The 23,539-nt window shown below is 41.1% G+C and overlaps 2 protein-coding genes across 8 annotated transcripts in view; both read right to left on the bottom strand.

The window, feature by feature from the left end:
* The window catches only part of LOC120719093 (glutamate receptor-interacting protein 2-like), a 32,070-nt gene extending 13,136 nt beyond the window's left edge, over positions 1-18,934 (bottom strand). The window contains exons 1-12 of one of the 7 annotated variants that reach the window (XM_040008000.1): positions 18,282-18,934; positions 13,012-13,092; positions 12,204-12,342; positions 10,653-10,798; positions 9,686-9,769; positions 9,493-9,568; positions 8,657-8,802; positions 5,956-6,103; positions 5,690-5,859; positions 2,499-2,627; positions 2,135-2,296; positions 1,402-1,588 (exon numbers count right to left, since the gene is read on the bottom strand). In XM_040008000.1, the coding sequence (XP_039863934.1) occupies positions 1,402-1,588; positions 2,135-2,296; positions 2,499-2,627; positions 5,690-5,859; positions 5,956-6,103; positions 8,657-8,802; positions 9,493-9,568; positions 9,686-9,769; positions 10,653-10,798; positions 12,204-12,342; positions 13,012-13,092; positions 18,282-18,459 (1,646 nt within the window). In that variant the 5' untranslated portion in view covers positions 18,460-18,934. Of the gene's footprint in view, positions 1-1,401; positions 1,589-2,134; positions 2,297-2,498; positions 2,628-5,689; positions 5,860-5,955; positions 6,104-8,656; positions 8,803-9,492; positions 9,569-9,685; positions 9,770-10,652; positions 10,799-12,203; positions 12,343-13,011; positions 13,093-15,824 lie in introns of all 7 variants that reach the window. The other 6 variants (XM_040007995.1, XM_040007993.1, XM_040007994.1 and 3 more) reach the window with 6 other exon arrangements.
* Positions 18,935-20,353: 1,419 nt separating this feature from the next.
* rpl32 (ribosomal protein L32) lies at positions 20,354-23,485 on the bottom strand. The gene is made up of 4 exons (XM_040008007.1): positions 23,369-23,485; positions 22,684-22,784; positions 22,394-22,575; positions 20,354-20,519 (listed from the first exon to the last, which is right to left on the bottom strand). Exons 2-4 carry the CDS (start codon positions 22,777-22,779, stop codon positions 20,390-20,392), a joined length of 408 nt encoding a protein of 135 aa, XP_039863941.1. The 5' UTR covers positions 22,780-22,784; positions 23,369-23,485; the 3' UTR covers positions 20,354-20,389.
* Positions 23,486-23,539: the final 54 nt, after the last annotated feature.

Genomic DNA, 23,539 nt, shown 5'->3' with positions numbered 1-23,539 from the left:
GCAAAAATGTATGAAGGAGAAAAATAAAATTAAAAAAAATAACACATTTAAATCGTGAGTTCAAACGCAGAGGCCCTGTCAGCTAATATTAATTCACTAACCACCGCTGCTCATTAACCTTGTGGGGAGGTTGAGACAACAGCATCACAGTCAGATGCTGTACTTGAGTCACTCCTGTCCAACTGCTGCTGGACTAATCATGTTACAACACCCAGGGGAGGCAGCCCTGCACCGCCAGCAGACACCATCATTAATCTTGCACCACAACAACAATAGATAGGCCTACTACAAGTTGGCCACATCTGAGCTGCGTGTTAATTAGACTGCAACACAGAGTCTTGGTCAATACAGAACACAGAGTACTGATATTTCATAATTAAAAGGAAATGTTCAGAACAAAATCCAATTTACACATTTCTCCCCTGGTCTGTAAAGCTTTTATCCATCAGCTGTAGTGATGTTTCTCTTCTGTTGCATATAATAGAACTAGACCGCACTTGCCGTGCTGTGCACCATCCCACACCTTTGGACACGGCTGCTGCATTTAAAATGGGGCAGATCAGTGTTGAGCGTGCACTCATTTTTATATTAAAAACCTATTACACCAAGTGGCTTTTCCTATTTTAAGAAACAAAAATGCTTAGTGTGGCATTTCGTTATGGTGCCATTCCACTATAAAGTAGAATATACAGTGGCCACTATATAGGCAGCTATTTAGTGACACAGCTGTAATGTAATGTAAATATTAATGGTTGAACCCTCAGCAGCGCTGTAATCTTGGCCGGCCACACGCCTCTTTTTTTGAGTGGAGATTTATGGGATTTTTCCACTGAGTGGGTTTGACTTCTGGAAATAGACATTGCTGCTGAGCTGCTGATAGAGTACCACAGGAATTATCAGTTACTACCTTTATATTCAAGGGAAGGGCGAAATGTATGCAGCAATATCTCCAAAACATCACACAAAAAAACCAATAAACCAACCAAAAATGTGCAAACTTAATCTGACATGTAATACTTCCAACATGACCTTGTTGGTAACTTCAAACCTTGCCAAGAAGATGCTCAAAACTCAAATATCTGTCTTATAAATTACACTATATGGGCAAAAGTACAGGAGCTGATTGACCATGGAAACCTGTGCCTCAGCTTTTGGTGTTTGCCAACTATTCACATAGTTGTTGTTGATCCTGTCAGTGATGGCAAGTATATAAAATCTCAACGCATCCTGTATAGAAATTGAATAGGAGAATTTAGGGGTGATTTCTTCGTCATTTAGATATCAGGCTTTCTTCCCCCCACAAATGGCAGGTCATTGTGAATAATTAACAATAAGGCACTCTAGTTCAAGGTGACTGCCTACATGATGTGTGTTTACTTGTTAGGCGTCTCATTGCGTTACCTCTCAGCTGGGCTGTCGGGCTCAATAAAGCGGATGACCGGGGGAGCGGATAGGGTTTCTGTAGCAAAGACACCTCCCTGCAGCTGGATCCCAAAACCTGTGAGTGGATCCCCCCTCAGGATGACCTCGCTCGTTTCCACATGAAAAACCTGCCCCCCCGGGCCGACAGAGCTCGATGCCAAAGATACTGCGGGAGGAGGAGGGAGGGAGGGGACACATCAGAGGCAGACAAATAGTGCAAGAAAGGGATTGTGGGAGACAGGGAGGAGGTTAAGGGGAAAAGACGTGCGCCCACAGAGATGACATGGGAATGGGAAGGGAATGAGTCACTTAATCAGAGTTTATGTCAGTCATGCTTACGTCAGCGATCAGTCAAATCTGTTCACACACACACACACACACAAACAGGGTGAAACAGTAAAAAGGTGGCTTGCATATTAAAAGCTCAGTTCACTCAAATAACAAAACACTAATTTTGACACTTTACAGCAAACAGCTGCCCCCAAATGACCATAGAGCTGAATCAACAACCCCCTCCCTGTAATCTAAGAGTCCTGCAACAAAATACTAGCTTAGTTGTACCCAATTCATTGGTAAGGTGTATATCTTGCGCTTCTGGAACTAAAAAAAGCTGCACGACCTGATTAAAACAGTTTTAAATAAGAAAATACTTGAACTGAACCAAGCCTTTAATTTGGAGGGGAAAGAGGAAAAAGAAGGTGGTTTGCTATACATGAGCTCTTGTGGTCCTTCTTTCTGTTCCTCCTCTTGCCGGTGGAGCTCCGAGGGCTGGTGGGAGTGATGGGAAGGACGGGGCAGGGTAGCGTGTTGCTACCCTGGCTGCTGAAGCCTGAGGTGGCTGTGGAGGAAGGGGAGAAGCCACCACTCACCAGAGCTGAAAGGAAACACGTATCAAAAGGCTGGTACAGTAAGCTCTAAATTCATCATCCACAGCAGCACCATTGGAACATGCAACAAAAGAAAGAAACCAGCGTTGGGGTAAACCTCTTGGAAAAAAGATTTAACAATCATGCTGAAGAAAGGGCTCCTGCTGTGGTGTCTTGCCAGCAGCAGTGCTGTCACAAGTGATAACTTACATTTGCAGTGGTCCTGCTGGTTGTGTGGGTGGCTTGGGCTGCTCCATGTCTTGCTGTGGCTGGCATGTGGGGGATGGCAGTAGTTGCCGCTTTGGTCCCAGTGATGATGGTTGCTTTTCTGCACTTTTACTGCAAGCAGCAAGGAGGAAAACACACCGACAGAACGAATGAAGCAGCGGCACGTCTCTGTTTTCCACATTTTTAAAAATTCTGCCCATGAAATCACACTTTCATTCCCATGTCTAAATTTATACCAAACCACACAGAGCCTGGAAGGATCATTCAGAGCAGAGTAATTGATATTTAATGTGTTCGTCATGGCACGCTAGATTAAATCCTGTGGTTTAATGTATTTTGTTGAGCATCTGAAAATCAGTTCGAAACACACCGCTCTATGAGAATCAATCTACAATCTAAAATGAAATCCTTACTCTTAGTAGCAAGCTTCCAAAGGGATGATTTCAAGTTGAAGATCATTCTTCTACATTCATTTTCAAAAAAGTCCAAAGGTGCAAAAAGAGAAATCGGATTACTGCTGGACATGGCAAGGAAGTGACGCTAGCTGTGGAAGCATGTGGCTTGACCTTGATTGAGTGCAGCTGAAAGCTTGATTGGTGTAAATGTAGCGTGCCTGTCTCTGCATCTGATTGTCAGTCTATATGGTCTGCTGTAATTCTTTTCTCTTTTTTTGGGTGTTTCTGTTAAGAAATTAAGCTTGTTGTTTACGCTGAAAGTCATCTTATCCCTCCTGCCAGAGCCTGTTTAACACCGAGTAGTCAGTCAAGCTGTGTTCATGAGGCATTCAAAGGGAAGCAGATGACCTGCTGTGTGACACACACCTCAATAATTAACTTTATTTAAACAGATTAACTCAGCTAAATGTGTCAAAAAAATGCTACACGTGACAGTAATCTTTGCTGCTTCATTTGGAGGCGTCTAATCTCTGACGACTTGCTCTCATAGATGGAGGATTTGCTGGAAACATGGATGAGTACAGTTGCACTTCAGATGTTGCCATACTCTGAGAATTTGGTTGAACAATACATGCAGGAAAACCTCTGGCCCTTTTCAGGAAACTACTTTCTATCTGACTCAATCAAAAGAGCTGAAAAGCTCTGGCTCGGCTGGCTTATATTAAGCTCACCTAGGGGAATCTCTCCAAGAGATGGTGCTTTCATTCCACACTGGTGGAAAGAAACATTAACGCCTAATTTCTTAGTGGCCGTATCAGTCTTCTTAAATCCCCGGAGCAGATTAGACAAATTGCATCTTATAATCATGTCTTATCCTGGAGGGGGAAGAAGCTGTGAAAAAGCTGCGTGCTATCGTAACACCACAACGCCTCCTTCAAAACCAGATAAATGAGTGAACTGAAATTTAATAAGATGTGCCCGTAAATTTATAGGGAAGCGATAGCCTGCTGTGATTTGAGTTGAGATGCTGTATTGATTACAGTTCAAGGATTTCAGCCTTAACAGTATTCATCCGTGTCACATGTATTTGCGCCGTAGTGATAAACATTAGTAGTGGCAAGATAAGCTACATTTACTCTGCACTTTATTACGATATGGAATACATACATAATCTCATATGTAGAATAAAGCAGAATATATAATCATTTTCATCAATTCAATCATTTCAGTGTGACATAGGTATCTTTAAAGTAAAATATCCAAATTCTTTCCTCTGTTTAGACGATTAAATATTTTCAAAACATATTAGAAGAATCCAAAAAATATATATATAAGAAAAGCACTGCAGACCAGACCAAGCAAAAGAAGAGAAAGAAGTGAAATAACTGTGGCTCATTTCCCTTTTGTTGCTTTGTGATTCTTCCAATGGCTACATGTTAAGGAGTCCCTGCAGCTGCTGACCCAGAAATAAGCCTGCAGAACGTGGCAACAACATGATCTCTGACAGAGAAAGGGTGTGTGTGTGTATTTGTGTGAGGCTTGTTGGTATGCAAAGAGGCAGAGTGTGTACCCAAAGCCAGAGGGATTGTGGCCGTATGCACACACAAACACACGGACTAATTCAGAGTGGATGGAGGAAGTAAGCAGGGAAGCAGTGAGGCTCTTTAGAGCTGTCGGGAATACGCAGAATACATATGGTGAGGACTGCATCCTGGATTCACTGGATTTCCACACAGTGCTGTGGTGATTAAGCGACAGGTCGCTTATTTGAGATTTCTCTGTGTGAATCATTTGCACTGATGTGCACTGAACATTTTTATTGCATTGCACTGATGCACTACTCATCCACATCCACTAAGTCTTACGGAGAATGGCCTGCTTTTTAAGCCAGGCCTCGGTGGCTGTTTGAGTAGTTTTGGCATTGGTCTGGCTCCTTTTTTGTTGTTGCTTACCTTGGACTCTTATGTTTAAAAAGCCCAGCTTTACAGCAGAAATACAGCAAAAATTTACAACCTGGTATATAACACATTTATCTAGTTTTATCTTTAGCTCACTTCCAAAGAGTCAAGTTAAAAACAAAAAATTAAAAAACAACTTTATCAATGGCCAAAATGCCAAACTCAAGGCTTCAAACTGTATTTAGAAACATCACAGTTGCTACATGTCCACTTTTTACCACAGATTTTTTACCAGCCGCTAAGATTATTTTCGATCTTTTGCCAAACAAGTTCTTGCCTCTTCTTTATCAGTTGCCTGTCTTCCTGGTACTTAATAGTTGTGTCTGCCGGCCTAGAAAGTTTCATTTTCATACATTACCTTAAAGCTGACCTTTATCTCCCTGTCTGGGTTTCAGTGACTGGGCTCTAATCAAAGTCATTAGAAGTCTAAGAGCAAACCATGTCTAAGAAGCAAAGCCTGACTTTAGCCACAGTAATCATGTGATGAATCCTTTTGATCACAGAAACTTAAAGTGTGCCAGCTGGAAATTTCTTTAAAAGCTTATTCTGATTTTACCGTTTTAGATGTCGAGATTCAATATTTTCCTCTTTGTAAAATTCAATATCTTCTAAGTTTTTGGCCTTGTTTGATATAGATCTAAGCAACTAATGCACTTATACGTTAAAAGGAAACACTGTCCATCACCTGTTGCAGTCCTGACATAGAAAACCTGTCTCCTGTTTTAATCTGAGACAGCTTCCTCTGTCACTACTGTCCTCTTTTCCTCCATAACCTTTAAGAGCCTTCCTCTGCTTTTTTTGTGCCACCTGCAGGATGTACCTGTGTCATACGGCCTGATGGGAAGTCTGCTCTGGCTTGCTGGAAGAATCTCCAGTTTGACAATGTCAGAAGTGCTGGCGAGTAGCTGTGTTGCTTCCATCAGAGAGCAGTGCTCTGTGCTGGTCCCGTCTATGGACAGGAGGATGTCACTTACATGCAGCGCTCCACACCTGAAAGAAGTGAGACAGAGGCGGATGGTGTGAGGAAGTTTTCTATCAGGAAGCTGTCTGTTCAGTGCTATTATTTGTTTAAAAAGTGAGTTTCACCTTTCCACCACACTGGCTGCTTTTATCTTGTCGATAATAATAACTTGTTTGTTCCTGTAGACTGCCGTGGCGAGGCTGATCCCCAGGCTGGCAGAGGGGCCTTTCACTATCTCCACCAGCAGAGGGCCTGAGGCTTGCTGCACTGCCTCTGAAACCATTCATATAGACAGATATGAGAAATATCAACCAAGTTAATGAATGCATCTAAAGAAATACAAAAAACCTGACTCAGTAATGGATGAACTCACTGTGCTTAGTTTTTTAGTCTTACAGATGTTAGTCGCTGTGGCACACTTGTTCATTTTATAAATACACACATTATTTTCTTTGTTGTTGTCATTCAGTCACTAGGATTTTGGCTGTCCTCTAAAAAGCGGAGGTTTATAAACGGGATAAAAGCTGGAAATAATATATTTTTTCCCTCAGTTTTTATAATCATATTAATAACGTCACCAGGACTCTGAGAAATTGGTGAATGCATCCATATCAAGCAGGTTAGACTACCGCAGTGCCGGATTATCCAAATCATCAGTGTGGCGACTTCAGCTTGTCCAAAATGCAGCATTTGAACATATAACTCCAGTATTGAAGTCACTTCCTCGGATGCCAGTTTAACACAGTCTTCCCTTTAAAGTCCTTCTGTTAGTTCATAAAAGCTCCCAATGCTTTGGCCTTTTACTACATCTCTGACATGCTCAGTGTAAATAACCCAACTAGAGCTCTCAGGTCATCAGGTGCAGATCTCTTAACTGTTCCCAGAATTAGATCTAAGTGTGCTGAGGGTGCTTTCAGTCGCTGTGGTCCAGTTCCTGGAACATGTTGCCCACTGACCTGAGGTCAATTACAACTGTGTCTACATCCAAAAACAGACTCAAAATCTTTGTGTTGTCACAGGCTTACGGTTAATAACCATGTGTCTGTTTGTGCGTTCTGTTCTGTTTTTCCTTGTAAAGTTTAATTGTGTTCTTTTTACCTTAAGACATTGTAGAGATCCATATTTTTTTTAATGTTTTTACCTTATATGGGAAGCACACTGAGGTCACTTGTAATAATATTAATAAAATTTACATTGACATTATTGTTAGTTAACAAAGCATTTAGACATTAATATTGTTTGGCAAGTTCTATTCCACATGTCTTGATGATAACCACACACACCCCATATTTTAGATACCGTCATGTCGAAGAAGTTAAATATCTTGAGTGACATCTTCTTTGCAGGACAAATGTTGTGACACTTATTGCTCATAATTAAAGTTAAGCAATGTTTCAAATAAGGAACTTTAATGAATTTTAAAAAGCACAACCAGTGTATTCTAGATCTTAGTGTTTTATTCGTTTCCTAAATGTATTTTTCTTGTAATTGTGAATCCTGTGGCTGGTCGAATCTGGAGCCAGCAGGTCTGAATCCTTAGATTCCACACACAGGATATGTGTGAATATGTGTCAGCTGTCCTTGGTGACCTGCCCTGTTTTGCATAGAGCAGTTCAGAGTGTGCAATCTTGAGAATTAGTCACTATGATCACATTGAGGTTATAATTAGGTTTGTAGTCATGCAGTGTGTTACTGAACTTAGAGCTATAGCTTTCTACTTTTTACCCAACAAAGAGGATGTTTGGTAGAATATCAGTTGTGCTGGATTCTTTTTGTGTCCTCAGGCTGACTTATGTTTGGGGTTTTTGTTGTTGTTTGTTTTCCTTTTTAACTCCATTATTGTTTTAAACTGAGCTTAACAAAATAAAACTGCAATTCCAAACTTCTAAAAAATAATGGTGGTATGTACCATTTATTGCATTATAGTCCAACCATAACTCACTTAAAGACACAATATCATGAGGGAACACACTAAAGTCAGCGTATGAACACGACCACAGGCTGTACGCAGGCTTTGAACAAGCTCCATTTTTGCAAGTCTGGGAAAATAATCCTGGTGTAATAAAGGTGACTCAACTAAAACCCATTACAAACTGTGGCATGTGACCAAGAGTGAAAGACATGCATTGTGGGAAATGTAGAATCCAGGATTTTTTGTCAGGGTATCCTGATATCTGCTGCTTCAACTTATTTATGTAAGCTGTCATTATGAACACTCCAACTCAATAGAAACACTAAATCACAGAAGTGCTTATTAACCTTGTTTAAAACACACAAAAGACAAAAAGTAATAACTAATAATGATTAATAGTTTGATATTTTATGGGGGAAACATTGTGCTATAACAGCTTTTAGTGTGTGCTTTGATATCAGCATTTGATATCATTTGGGCAGGTGAACAGATTATTAAGGGTACTGGGGTTGTTGGATAGCAGAGGGACATAACTGGGACAGACTGATACTGCTTTGAAAATTTCCCATCTTTTCTCCTTAAATAGCATCACCAAGGATTAGGGGACATGCAATATAATATCTCCCTCTTGCTCCAACTTTTATTTAGAAAGAAAATGGTACAAAAAAGCAACATGTTTTTAATTTTTTTTTTTAGCAGTCATTGTTCAGGAACAGACAAACACATTTTTATGAAACAACCGTGTCCCCTTTCCCAGTGTGCTCTCGGGCCGTCTCCAACACAGTCACTCAGATCCACACAGCCAAACGGCCACATGATTTACCCTCAGAGCAATGCTGCCCTATATGCCTCCACATATTCCCTGTGTGTGTGTGTGTGTGTGTCTGTTTGTGTGTGTGTTTGTGTGTGCTCACCCATGACAGAGACGTCATACTCAATCAGGAACAGAGCTTCCTGGCCGCTCTGCATTAACATGGTCAAAGCGTCAGCGTGCCTCTCCCGGCTCAGAGGCATCCCATCTATGCTCAATACTCGGTCTCCAGCCTTAATAGTGCCCTCTCTGGAGAAGCACAGATGGATAAACAAAGAACAAAAAACAAAACATAAACAACCAGCATAAGATGCTTTTACAAGCAATCGTGCACCAGTCACAGTAGATGATTAAGCAGTTCCACATGAATGTTTCCTCCCAGGTGAGATGAAGGATAAATGAGATAAACAACCGTTAAGTCTTTGACGGTGAATTATGTTCACTCCAGTGTTTAGTGCTCGCAGTTTTCATGTGGGAAAAAAGTGCAATGTTACATTAGCCTCAGGATGAGTGCTGGCCTTTCTGCTTTGAAGATAACATACTCTGTATGTGTCAAAGCCACAGTTTCACAGAGTGGCTTGAATATATGGTAATGAGGAAGAAACAAAAAAGTCTGACGCACATATACAAAATCGTTTCAACATTATTTTAGGTGCATTATTCTAAGGCCTAAAAATCAAATTCCACCTGAACAGCAAATGTTTTAATAGTAAATTATTAAAACACATCTATTAGGAAAGACACGTCTACATACACAGTACAGATATATGCATTCATGCATTCATAGAGTAATGTGAAAAGCTCACTCATGCATTCTCAAGACATAAAATGCAGGCAAGAAACATGAATGGCTACACTTGTAATGCATATAGCCTAAATATATAAACATGGTTTCCAGTAGACATCTATCTTTGTCCATATCTGTGTCCTTATCCTTACCTATCAGCCGGACCCCCAGGCCTGACGCTGGTCACCACCAGAGGACGAGATCTGCGCCAGTCTTCATGGAAGCCTCCTGACCCAAATCGGAAAGGAAGAAAAGAAAATCAGAGCACACAAATCAATGGAAAACTATATGTATTAAAGGACTGGAAAAAAGAGAAAAACAGAGAAAAACATTCTAGGCACCCACCTCTCATGACAAAACCAAAACTGTTGCCCTCCTTGTGTAAACACACCTCGATGCTTTTGGTTATGACTCCTGAGGGGTTCTGGACTAAGAGTAAAGCAGAATTGACAAAATGATTAAATAAATACTAGCAGTACAAAAGGTTTGTCAAAAGTTTGATTCCAGTATAATCTGAAATGTTGAATTTAGAAAGTTGATTACTTGGTAATAGGTGAATAAATTTATGTGTTTGACCTTCTGGTTTGCAAACAGAGCACTGCCTGAGGACCAGGTCAGCTTCCCGTAGAAACCTAGTAAGCATTGATTTGATGATTTTCATCCTGAAAGTTCAAACCGAGCCTGATTTGGCAGATAGGTTTTAGGTTACGGCTGTTCTTTTAATATAGCAGAAATATTCATTAAGAGCAGCTGTGCTTCACGCGTGCATCAGCATTAAACATCTGTTCAGAAATACTTATTTCTCAGTAAGCGCTGATTTGGTGGGTTGCTTTTAAAAAGATGTCAGGATGTCTGGATCCAAACATGTAGAAAGGCCACAGTGCAGATGAGTGTGGAAGTGAGGGCTGAGCCCTCTGGCAGTGCAGTGTCCTCATCATGACCTGCATCATTTGGATGTCCAGAGATTTTTCTCCTTTACTTTTGCCAATTATCATTCATTTCCTTCCTTTCAGGAATTTAAAAACTATATTTATCAATAAAAGGATGTCAAACTAGCCTTTCAATTTAAACCTTCTTCATGTTTTTGGCTACCGTGTTGGCCTAAATACTCTGTTTTACTAATAATAAGCAGGATAAAGAATGCTTTTGAAAGGCAACTACATTTTTCTCCTGTTCTTGCATTTTAGATTTTTGGCTGCAGACCAAATATTTGAAAATAAAAAGAATTTGCATTAATGATAAGCATTTTCATACTGTCATCTCACACAACTCTTTCCATCTGCTAAAACTGTGAATCAGACACACCACCTACCAAATGGAGGCAGTTCATACTCCACTTCCAGCACAACTCGCTCCCCAATGTTCTTCAGCAGGCTGATAATCTCATCGTGACGAAGCTTTGACAGATTGATGCCGTTCACTGACTTGATGTAGTCTCCTACATTCAGCTGGTCACTCCTGTGGAAAGTCACAGACATACGATTAGGATCAGCATTCAGTTACTAAGTGGACAAAGCAGGCAGCTGTTCTGAGTCAATCCATGTTTGTTACCAAAGGTTCAAATTTGCACCACTAATGTGCAATATCAGCTTTTGGCTGCAATACTGTGTTACTTAATACGTGAGGTGAAAAGTACAAATATGTTTAATGTAAGAGAAAGCTGTGAAAGCTTCAAAATGAGAATTATCAGAATATTGGGGGGGAGCTCATTGCTTTGGATTTATAACTCACTACAGCCCTCACTGTCATTACCCTGAGCTATTTGTAATCAGCGAGGTGAAATAAGGTTCTGAGTGGCTTTCAGTGCATCATCCCTTTGTGAAAAACAAACAAATAAAAGTGAGAAATAAACTTCACAGAAATAATCATAGTTGGTTTTCTCTTTTTGTTGAAACGGTTATGATAATTGGATCCGACGTGCATCAGCAGTAAGCCGACTAACATAGTGAGCCACCTGTGCAAAAAGGAGAGTGGATGCTGGAGCAGGTTGGCTGAAAGCCTCACGTCTTCACACACTGACAGAGATGATTGTACATGGTATCTGACATGTGACATTCTGAGTCAACACGAGGCTCATCAGAGAGCTAATTAATTAAATAGATGTTCTGCCCTGCTTGCCCTTCTCACCTTTAGGCTACTGACAATCAGCACTGACAGCAGTAAGAGAGATGTCTCAACCGGCAGAGCTGAACGGCCTGTCGCCTGGTCCAGTCTCGTCACACTATGTCTTTGCCTGTCGCTCTCCTGTCTGCCTGTGTGTCTCTCCACCAAGTAAATTAACTAGCACTTCCACACAAGCATGAACTCGGCTGACGGAAAACAAGCTGCTCGGAAGAATTAGCACAGTGTCTGCGTTTAAAACCTCCTTGGATTTGACGAGTGATGGCATATTTGGCCAAGACATTTTCAGAGGGGCTGTGTCATTCTCACAAATCTGTGTGTGTGTGTGTTTCACTGTGGTCACATGCTGCTTAATCATCATGAAATGTGAGTTTTCCAATGAATTTTCTTATCACGTGGCTGATGTTGGGGAAAATTAGCTTTATCTTAATTAAACAATCTTTGAGCACAAAAAGCACGCTCACAAAACATTTATATTGAGTTATCACCACAGTACAGCAAATCAAGCATGAACTGATCAGAAATAGAGATAAAATGTAAATCTGCTCTTGGACATAGCTCCATTGATCCTGTTGGGGTGTCACTCTGGGTCAAGCTGATCTAACACATTGCCTACAGCCCTGCAGTTAGTGAGACGGTGCAGCTTTGCAACATGCGCACGTTTTCAGGGGGCAGAATAACAAGTCCGGGCAGCTTGGTGTGGTTGCCAGGTTTTAAATGCATCACGGAGCAGAGATCTCACCTGGCAGCTAGCCCACCTGGCCGTAGGTTTGACACTCTGGGCTTGCCATCCTTATCAGACCCTCCGGAGATGGTGAGGCCAAGGCTGCTGCCTTCCCTTTTCATCAGATCCACGGTGGTCACTCCTCGATACTCTTCTGCTGACAGATACAGACGCAGGCACAGATCTGCAGTCAGCATTAGCCTCTGCTTGACAGAATCACCCTGTCTGAGGGGCAACGAAAGACTCTTTCCCTGAATCTTTCACAGAAATGCTCTCTGACATAAGACCTCCTACTTTATTTTCTCAGCCTCCTGTCTTCTCCTTGTTCCTTCAGATCTCTCTGTCTCAGTTAATCTTTGTGAAGAGTTCAGAAGGAGGATGTGGAGAATAAAACTGGTTTTATTCAAACGACTCTACATAAGGATTGAGAAAAGAAATGCATCGAATTCATAATAAAGAACCAGCTGGAAATTATCCTGGCCTGACAATAATTGATGGATATGTGCTTATGTGTCAACGGAGAACTCATTCTGTCTTGCGCTCCACATTGTGCTGTGCTTTTAAATCAGTCTGCAATGTGTGGTTTTACTACCAATGACAGGTTTGCAACACAAGCAAATATTTTTCCTTATCCAAGCATTCAAAACAGTGCAACATCAAGCAAACCGCAGGACGTAAACGGCTCTACATGCATACAGACAAGCGTCTCAATCAAACATGGAGTGATGCTTCCTCTTCTTGGGGACTCAGGTGAATTGAGCATAGTAGCATGAATCAGACAACAAACAAAGTAAATGATGTAACATCAGGTTTGAGTGTATTGTACCTGAAAGGCTGCGCCTCCGAGACGAATGTGATTGGTCAGTTGCCCCGGACTCTTTGCTTCCCTTTGAGTATGGTCCTTCATCTGAAGAGACAGTGTGGTGATAGGATATGTAGGGAAACGCTGCAGCAGAAGACTAAATGAAAACGACTGCCCACAATGCACATCGTGACAGCAGCCCACAGTAAGGGGTTTGAACTTCACCCTCTGTCATTGAGGAGCTTTTGCAGGGAAACACTACAGCCAAAAATACATCTGTCAGGACTATCTGAGCTAGAATGGTCACCTCAAACTCAGGACCTTGAAAGGTCACACCACTTTGTTTCCCTAACAATCTTATTAAAGGGTCAAGGAATTAAAATAGCTAGCCCCTGTCTCCAGCAAAGACCTTTAAAGACCTTTAATTTAACACAAGGATACATTTGCAACAAGCAGCTACTACAGCATGGGAGGCTTCCTGAAAGAACAGCATGCAGTTAATGGTCTGTTCATGCATAGAGAGGAAATCATCATTTCATGTCATTTATAGCAGCTGTCAGATAAAGCTAGGGAATGTGCTCTGCAGAGCAAGGTAGTTTTTATTCTTAACCCACAGTGGGACTCAGCACTGGACCGTCCTCAGATTAGTGGAGCAACTGCCCAGCCATCTGAACCTGAAAGCAGCCATGCATCCATGTCAGCAGTCGCAGTGATGAGGAAACTGACTTGGCATTTCGCTAATCCTGTTCATTGCGGATTAGCTTTTTCAGCTGTCCAGCACAGCGATTGAACATCACATTACAAACTTGAAAAATAGCTGTGCCAGGTCCACACTTGGATGAGATGAGTGGAGGAGAGCATGTTGCTGCTTTTCATATGACGTGCATCAAACTGAAGTACTCACAAGCAAGAGTCTGGAATGATGACTGCGTTAGTACTGCAGAGTGGAGACACTGGTAAGAATCAGTCCTAACACATTAACTGCACAAGCTTTTCAAACCGCTGGACAGTGAAGTTAAGTATTTTTGATTGGTACATAGTTTTGGCAACACGCAGCCCCAGAACTCTTGAAGGGAACTGAGGTGCCATACATGTTTTTAGATTTAAGGGTGATTTACACTGTGTGAGAGTGTCACAATAATTACAATATTCATCTGAACAAACATCCATAAATCTGTCTACACATCATTGAGAAGGCAAACCGTGGTACTCTGCTGGGGAATCATCATAAATGTACATTTTCCTCAGTATTAAATTTAATGAAGCCATGGTTTTCGCTAAATCCATAAACACACTGCAAACGACACCTGCTGCTAAAAGCTCATTATGCATGCTTTTTAATGGTGCCAGATGTAAACAGTCACAAGAAAAGCAGATTTCAAGTTGTAGCCAACTTCAGGGCTCACTGAAACGTGACAATCTACAAAATGCAAGTGAGACAGAGGATAATAATAGACAAAAAAGAAATCAAGTTGAACTACATATATGTACTGTATCTCAGGTGCCTATGAGAATCAAATATTCATGTATGATCTCCTCTCATTTGCTCTAGGTCAGAAATGAAAGAAGTAAGTAAGCTTTCAGGCTTCAGATTATATCAGTTTGACAATGATCTACTGACAATATATTGGTTTGACATGAAGAATGTCATTTCATTTAGTCTGACATGTCTTTTTTGTTATCTGCACTGATTTGCAAAGACTGAAGTGCTTGAAGGGAATCAAACCCACCGCTTTATCTCTGTCCACACCGAGTCACCACATCTGTCCAACTGAAGCTGAAGCCTTTGGACAGCTGAGAGGCATAGATCCTTTGTCATACCTTTACTGACCTGAAACCTTCAGGCAGCCGCGGGATACGAGAAGAAAATTCAGCCTTCACGTGGACACATCCGCATGAGTCAAAGCTTAACTAGACAAATCTCCGTCTTGCACGTTATGGCAATTTGGAGAATATGCACAAGCATAACATTGTCATTAATTTACCTCACGTCCCTGCACAAGTCCTGTGTCCAGTAGCTTTGAGGCACAAAGCACACAAAGTGAGTGACACATCGCAAACATGTTAGGCAAGGCAAAAGCCTCGTAACCACACGGACTCCTGGGGGCCCTGACGGTCCAACAGCTGTCATTGCTGTCAAAAGGCAACACTGGCTCTGGGTTACACAGACCCAACACACCGCACGTGACTGAATGCTACTGTACCATCAAGCCATCCTCCAGGCATCCTGCTTCAGCTTTGAAAAACCATCACCCAAATCAAGAGCCAAAATTAAGATTGGGATGGTGTTGATTACAACTATGAATCCTCTCAGTTCTGTTTCTTTAGAGGAAACTCTTTTTTTAAGGGTATGACTACTCCTCCATCTGAAAGACCTGGTGACTACAAATAAGATTCTTCCTGCATAAATATTTAGGGAGTTGATTAACTTCCGAATCAATTAAGGGCACTTTTTACTATCCCAGAATGTAGGTTAAATATGTGGGCGGTACTGACTGACAATGAAATCATATCGCTATTTTCAGAGGTGAAACTTTATTTATAAACTGGGCCCTTCCAGACCCAGTTTATGCTGCTATATCTGCCCTAATTACACATGACAGGATGATATGCAGAGCTGGTGGCTGAGTCCACTGACATTTAAATCTCTCGCAATCTATTACTGCTGTATTGCACGCACTGTAATGATTCCACCATCAAATTCATTTGCATTAAAGCTGAACAGATTTAAGACCGCAGGGACGTAGGCACCTCTCAGAAGTGACTGTCTTAAATCTTCTATGGCCACACAAAATCTGTACCCTTTGACTCTGAATGTCAGAATATGTTCCTCTTACCAATGCTGTTCTTGGTGTCTCTCCTCAGACCACAGAGCATGGCTGGAGTTAAATCAGCGGAGCCACCCTCTGGAAGTAACCTTGCTGATCTTTAGTAGTGGGCAGAGAGCTGTGGTGAAAGTAGGCGACCCAAGAGACCAGATCTCAGCTGCTTAGAAAAAACATCTTTCTTCCTTCATTCCTGTGCATCAACTCCAGCATGTCCTTAAATTTTGACACTATCCAGGAAGGTCTGGAGCTCCAAAGGGCAAATTTTGATCCTCACTACCTTCCTAAATGATTATTCTCAATGCTCACATACATCTAAAACTACTATCTGCCAAGCTGTGCTCCTTCTATAAAATCCAAAGCAGGGAGAGAAATGGTCCGTGTCCTTTTCTTGCCATTTCGCTGTTGTCCCGTTTTTTTGCGCTATTCTTACTAATCGCTCGTCTTTTTTCCAGAGGATTTATCATGCCCTCTTCATACACTCACATGAGCTCACACACAGCCCTCTCATACAGAGCTACAGCGTTTGCTCTCCCCTCTCTCTGTCTCCCTCTCTGCCAGAGGGGTTCAGTGAAGCAGGCACACACGATAGTCACTCCCTCCCCTTTGCCAACCCCCACACACACATAGACAGACTCTTTATCCACTTCCCACCAAGTCAAACACATCCTCAGCACACACATAGAGTACACACGCTCAGATTAGACACGACAAAACTGCGCACACCTCACACACTCAACTCTCGGAACAATTAACACCACCTGCACATTCATTGTCAGACAGTGTCACGTTTTTCTCACATGGAGACAAAACCGTTTTACAGAGCTTGTGTCTACACAGTGCTCTTATCTTCTCTCTTTTTCTCTCATGCACGCACACGTGCACACGCAGCATATTGGAGGAAGCATATGTTAAATTCCTGTGAAGAACAGCTGCCTAAACATCTTGCAGTTGTTGCTGCTTCTAAATATTATGCAGTCGTCAAGCACAGTCGACATTCAAACTGCAATCGTGATAATAAGTGAAATATATTCAAACGGCAGTAAAATAGGAACACGTTAAATCTGAGCAGCTTAATGAAACTGTGAAATGTGTTTCCTCTGAGGCCTGACATCTCGTGTTTCACCCTCTGAGGGGTTAAAGGACCCTTTGCTAATCCTTCAGGGGCCCTCCACCCAAACACGGAGGGCCCATCACTGCACCTGTCTGGGCATTTGTCACGCACAAAAGCCTCGGCGCCTGCCACTTCCTGACCCGCGCTGCAACCACTATCAAAACAAACCCCTCCTTCAGCATCACTGGCAGCTCCTCGAAACCTCATCAGCCTCTGTTTTTGGTTCAGTGCAGATCGTTTTTGTCATCACTTTAGAGGCAGATTAAAAAAAAGGGATAAAACCAAAATACATAAAATTCAGAAGCTCATAAAAAACATTAGACCCTTTGTTCCAAAGCGGCCTTTTGCCCACATGTGTAAAGTGATTACAAACAAACATTTCCATGTTTCTATCCGCTGTTGCGTGGAGCCTAATTAGTCAGCTGTTCCAGTGGACACAATACTCTTTGGTGTAGATGATTTCCTCTGAGACTTTTGTCCTTAATACCCCATTTACAGTGTGAGCGAGTGTAGTCTTTCAGAGCGAGACTAATTAATTTCCACCAGAATAAAGAGAATTGGGAGATGGAGCAGTCTGTTGGACTGATAAAAACCTCTGGGAACCGACTGGCAATGTTATAAAAATGGACTCTTTTACATTTGCTCTAGACGATAAATCAACATAATTGCTGTAGCATTACTGACAAGTTATTGATTAGTATAAGAGTGCCCTTTTTTTTTTTTGTTGTGACCTTGGCATAAAAACAAAGATGTGTGATATTCAATATTTGAAAAAAGAAAAGAAACTGGTGCAAAATATTTCGTGATCTCAACAGACATTGGTGTGTGACTGGTTTCGCTGTTCGATGCTGATCCATCTCCATTTACGTAGAGAAACCCTCACGAAAGTGCCTACACTTACTTCACATGAACATATTCCAGACAGGAGGCCGTGGAGCTTAACCTCAACATCGATCAAACTGACCACACTGCCATCTTATGGTTATCAGCTTCAGCTGCAAGTGAAAGTGAGGAGCGAAATGACTAAATCACTTGTCAGCCAGCACATATCAGTGTGAAGAAAAGGAGCCAGAGGAAACGCGTGTCCCACACATCACACGCCTGCGTTCCTGTTCACCTCTAAGAATCGTCATCCAAGATTTTCTTCAAGCGAATGTTCAGTTTCACAGGTCTCAAGCATGCTCACACATTTATGTTTGACAGGCCTGCAGCATAATGTACATGAATTAAAGAGTGTTGAAGGTTATATACAGAGGTAAACTTGTGTAAGTATTTTGTTGGGATTACAAGAGAAAATTCTGGACACTCCATAGAAGTCTTGGGTATCTTGTTAAATATTAAATCTCAGATTTTACCTTTTGTCCTTCCTCTGATGACACCCAGTCGACATCTGAGAGAAAAGGAGAACATCCTTCTCTTTCCTCCTGCAGACCGGCTGCCTTTCCTCAGGGAATCTGTCTGAGGGAAGGCGAAGAAGAGCTGTTTGGAAGTGAGGCGCCCTTTTCCAAACGTGACCCTTGCTGACATGTTCATTTTCTGAGCAGTGAAAGGGAAAAAATAGATTCTGTCCTCTTCCTGACACTCTCACCATCTCTCAGACGTTGCAGTGTCTGCCTGCCCTGCTGTTCTCATGTTCTCCTCTCTTTCTCTCTGGAGAACATCCAGTCCTCTAAGGTGAGTCTTCCAGGACACTCCACAAACAGGTGCTGGTTTCGGAACGAGGAAAGCTTCAGATCCAAGATTCTGCTTGTTTTTTCCAATCATCATTGGTAACTTACTTCCACATCCTAACAGCCACAAGCTGACTGGCCAAATAAATGTTGTGTTTTTGCTTCTCTGGCAATGTCAGTTTTACGGGAACAGATGGCAGAGGGCTCAGGGCTGTGGGGCACAGCTTGTCTGCCAGAACGCAATGGAAACTTTCTCTGCAGGGATCCGGCTCTCAACATCATCAAGCAGTACACAATCTGAGCAGGCCAATTCAAGCAATGCCTTTTGATTACATTGTCGTTGCTCTATTGACACAACTTAAGTAATTACATGAGTGTGTCAGCCGAGGCTTTATCAGAACATGTTCATCAACGTTGCCAAACTGACTCTAAGCTCCAAGTTAACTGGTCCAAAACCAGTCAGCCAATACAAGTCAGGTGGTAACTGTTGGCTTCCTTTCTATACAGAAGGCTTGAAAAATGTCCTTTATGGCTGAGAGAGCTTTTAGTCAGAGATAATGTCACCAAGCTTAATTTTGGATTAGGCAACACATATGAATCTTTACAGAAAGGCTTGTTATGAACTTGCTGTAGCAGGTTTAACAAATTATGTGTGCTTCTTTTACTTATATATAGCAACAGAAAACCCGAAAAGCCTATGAGTACACCTCACGATAAAACTAAATAGCAATACAAAATGTTTAGGGTACCATTTAAACTACACTGACATGACTTTTGTTCAAGTTATAAATAATATCAAATTGCAAAAAACAAAAAAACAAACCTTATTAGGTTCACTTTTACATCTGTATTAGACAAGCTTTTTAAGTACTCCTTATTTGTGTTACACTGGACTTGAGTTCATCCACTGTCTGAAAAATCCATACTGGCTTCTTTCCCTTCAGCTGGAATCTCATTTGATTGGTTATCCCTCACAAACAGAAGGTTGAACAGCAAGAGTTGACCATGTAAAGGGCATCCGTTCTCATTTACATTATGCTCAGCATAAAAAAAAAAAATGCCTGAATTACTGAACTTAGGGTTGGCTGAAGTCTGCTCTTTGCGGTCATAAGATTACTTGTACATATATTCAGATCATCTAAATCTTTGGACACCTTAACACAAGAATCACCTGTCTAATCTCCCTGTGTCAAAAACATAATATTTATGATTTTTAATGGTTTACGAGTTTATAAATCCAGGATGTCTTTAAGAGGAGGTGGTCTTAAAACAAACATGGTACCACAGGTAACTGCAGTTTGGGCTATTTCACACTGTAATAAGAGTAATAACTGTCCATAAGTTCTGCCCTCCTCTGTTTAAAGTGCAGGTCGGTGCTTCTCTTCAGGTATCTTGCCCCTTTTGTTCTGTTCCATTCACCGACAGGGTTTGGTAAAAAAGATAATAATAATAATAATAATAATAATGTTGCCCAGGGAAAATGAAACCAGCTCTCTTGGGTAAGCATTTCTTATCATTTCCGGGGAAAAATAAAATAGCTCTTCCTACCACGAGTGATACTCCTTTGAATGTAAGAAATAAACCAATTTTTATTTTATAAATGCACATTTGACCAAATGTATGACCAAAATCTTGGTACTAATTTTGATCTTTATAGTATTACTCTAGGTTTAAATCGGTTTCATATATTCACACGAGTCTTTTTAAAAACAGCCAATTAAGTTCAAAAGTGGAAAAAAAAAAAGATCCAGAAGCCATTTTCCATTTTTAAGTCTTTATTGTGAATAACCAGTTTATTCGTTCTCCTCACTCCTGAGCCTGGCGTTGGGGTTCGTGACCTTAATTGCCAGCTGAGCTGCCCTCTCCACAATCAGCTTCCTGTTCTTGGAGGAGACGTTGTGGGCAATCTCGGCACAGTGAGTCCTACAGAGGCACAGAATCACATTCGGTTAGTGAAAAGGTGTCTTCAAGGAAATATAAGCAACTGACATGTGACATTTTTGTATTTATCCCAAATAAAATAATTATAAAGAGTTTAGTCTGTCACAATTTCAATAAGCACAAATTCAATCACAACTTTATGGACATTAGCAAGATGTCAAAATGTCAAGCATCAGGATGCAGTCCATGTTCTGGCAAAGACAACCCTCTGAAAGTTGTGCCATAAATTACGTGAAAACTATGCAGCTGATCTGACCCTCATCTTTACTGATGAGACTATCATCTCTGTGGCTTACACCTGGTTCAAAAAATAAGTTATTTTTAAAAAGAAGACGTGAATGAGAAGAATCAAACTGCTCCCTTGAACCACAAACCATATGCCTAAAGTTTGTCTGTCCAATACAGCTAAGAAACTGGGGTCCACATTCTCCCGTAGCAAACAGTCTGAGCACTATTAGGGTTCTCAACACGACCTGTCCTATGGGATCAATTATATACCTTCTGAATCAAACTAACTGCCAAAACACTGAGTAATCTCAAAAAAGATCAAGTCTCTGAAAACAAGCTAAGTGGCTTTATTATAGGTTCAAAATCTTTTTGATAACCAGAAACTGTGTACACGTACAATAAGAAGTGAAATTCCCGATGTGTCTGACCATGGGAGAACTCCTAGCATTTCAATGTAGGTGTTTAAGTGTTACAAACTTCTTTCCTCTAAACACTGAACCCTGCGCTCTACTTTGAAACAGTGACCGAATAAACTTTGACAACAAGACATCTATTAATAGGATGTTGGGAATTCAGTTATTGTGGAGGTACATTGACAGTCAACTTCCTCATACAAGATCTTTCTTTTTTTTTTTTAAAATGACATCTGTATTTCTGGTTATCAGACTGTTAGGTTATTATATTAGTCTCATGAACTAAAACCACCTTTAAAAAATATTATCAGGGGATGAGTGGTGTCTTTTCTGGCCATGGCCTACCGTTGCAAAATTAAATATCCTAAAAAAAAACAAAACAAAAAAACAACAACAAATTTGGGGCTCATATAGTGGCTCAATCCTTCCAGCGTTTGGTCTCACTTGTTGAGGTTTGAGACATGTGACAAAAGTCTGCAGCTACTTCAACATACTGGAGGCAAAAATGTCATTTTAAAAGTCTTTGAGTGGCGACTGATCAGATAGGCTAAGGGTAAAGATGGGGCTTAAAAATTACAGTCCCCTGTTATTTTTCTTAGGTAGAAGGCCAAAAATTTTCAAAAGCAAAAAAAACTCTTTAGGAGGTAGTACTAAACCAGCAGCAACTTTCACTAGAAAAATGCCAAGATGACTGAGAATGGAAACATCACTCACTGTTTAACCAGTCAGTGCAACTGCAAACTTTAAATATATGCAATGCTCATCTTTTGCACACATATCTCAGAAAAGTCATCAGCACTATAACATGATAAGTTTTACTTATTGGGGTTTCGCTGACTCAAGCAGCACCTTGTGTTTATGGACAAATACCACCAAAATGCACAGGCTTCTGCTATATTAAACCTATTTCTTTACTGTACATGATCTCAACATGCATATATGCACAGTCACCGTCTTAGAGGCTTTACCTGAACAAGGAAGACTCCGTAAAATCCTTCAACATACTTTAACTACACAAAAACAATTACTCTAATGTCTCCCTGTAGCTGTCTAATTTAATATAGTGTTTGCATACTTTTAATTATAATAAACTTTTGCACAGACATTGGGGAAAAAACCTATGTATGACAATATTCCAATACAAGCCATTTGGTGCACCATGTCCTCTACATCTACAGCAGCAGTAATCTACATGCATATGCATTCATAACTTACTTGTTGCTCATCAAAAGGACCTCGAGCTCCTTGACATTGTGCACCAGGAACTTCTTGAAACCAGTTGGCAGCATGAACTTGGTCTTCTTGTTGCTACCATAACCGATGTTGGGCATCAGCATCTGGCCCTTGAACCTCCTGCGGACCCTGTTGTCAATACCTCTGGGCTTACGCCAGTTTTTCTGTAGGGATATGTGAATAAACGTGTAGGTAATTTAACTCACTGACATGAGTTAGTCCCCGCAGGTAAACCGTCCAAAACTGATGGGCATCTATGACATGACACTTACCGCGATCTTGACATATCGGTCAGACTGATGGCGGATGAACTTCTTGGTTCTTTTTTTGACAATCTTGGGTTTAGTGAGGGGCCTGAGGGCTGCCATGGTGACTGAGGACAAAACACATGAAAAGACAAGTTTAGCACAAACTCAACATGCCAAGCCTCACTGTTGCTGCACTATATTCTGTCAATTACAAGCTGAAACAAAAGACAAGCATAGCCTTTATGTCTCAAAACATCTACATCTACTCCGAGAAGTGAGTCTCAAAGCAAACGTGCAGACCATCGTTAGCTAGCGTCTCCGGTAGGCTCAATGTTTAGCTAGCTAGCCAAGCCATGCTACTCTACTGTAAGGATTTCACATGAGTTTGAGGTTAAACATAAATACAATTACGTACAACTACTTTTGTTTTCTGTCACGTATTAGATTTATGAGCAGAATATATTTCTATGAGACATTTAGTACAGCAGGCCTTTGCTGAAGACTACAACTCCATTTCACGTCGATGGCGCTGCCAGCCGGTAAGTCTCTTTAGCACCAGCACTTTGCTCAATTTAAGCACATATCGCAAGACAAAACTATAACTCGTAGCCTGTACATATATAATAAATGTCAATGATTAGTGAACCATGTCAGGATGGGCGAATAATGCCCAAAATCTAGCGGATTGTTTCCGATTGTACCAACTCACCCGCCGATGTAAATCCAAAAGGGACTTCGGGGATGGCGGAAGGAAAGAAAAAGGACTTCCGTGAGCATTGCAAAGGATTATGGGTGCTGTAGTCTATCAAAAAAAAAAAAAAAAAACCTGCAACATGCTTTTTGACTCAACCGGATTGTCTTTGTCAAAACTGTTTTAGCT

The sequence above is a fragment of the Simochromis diagramma genome, unplaced genomic scaffold (assembly GCF_900408965.1).
Source record: "Simochromis diagramma unplaced genomic scaffold, fSimDia1.1 OVJJ01000545.1, whole genome shotgun sequence".
Classification (NCBI taxonomy): domain Eukaryota; kingdom Metazoa; phylum Chordata; class Actinopteri; order Cichliformes; family Cichlidae; genus Simochromis; species Simochromis diagramma.
The sequence above is the reverse complement of the archived record's forward strand: the minus strand, read 5'-3'. Positions and strand labels throughout refer to the sequence as shown.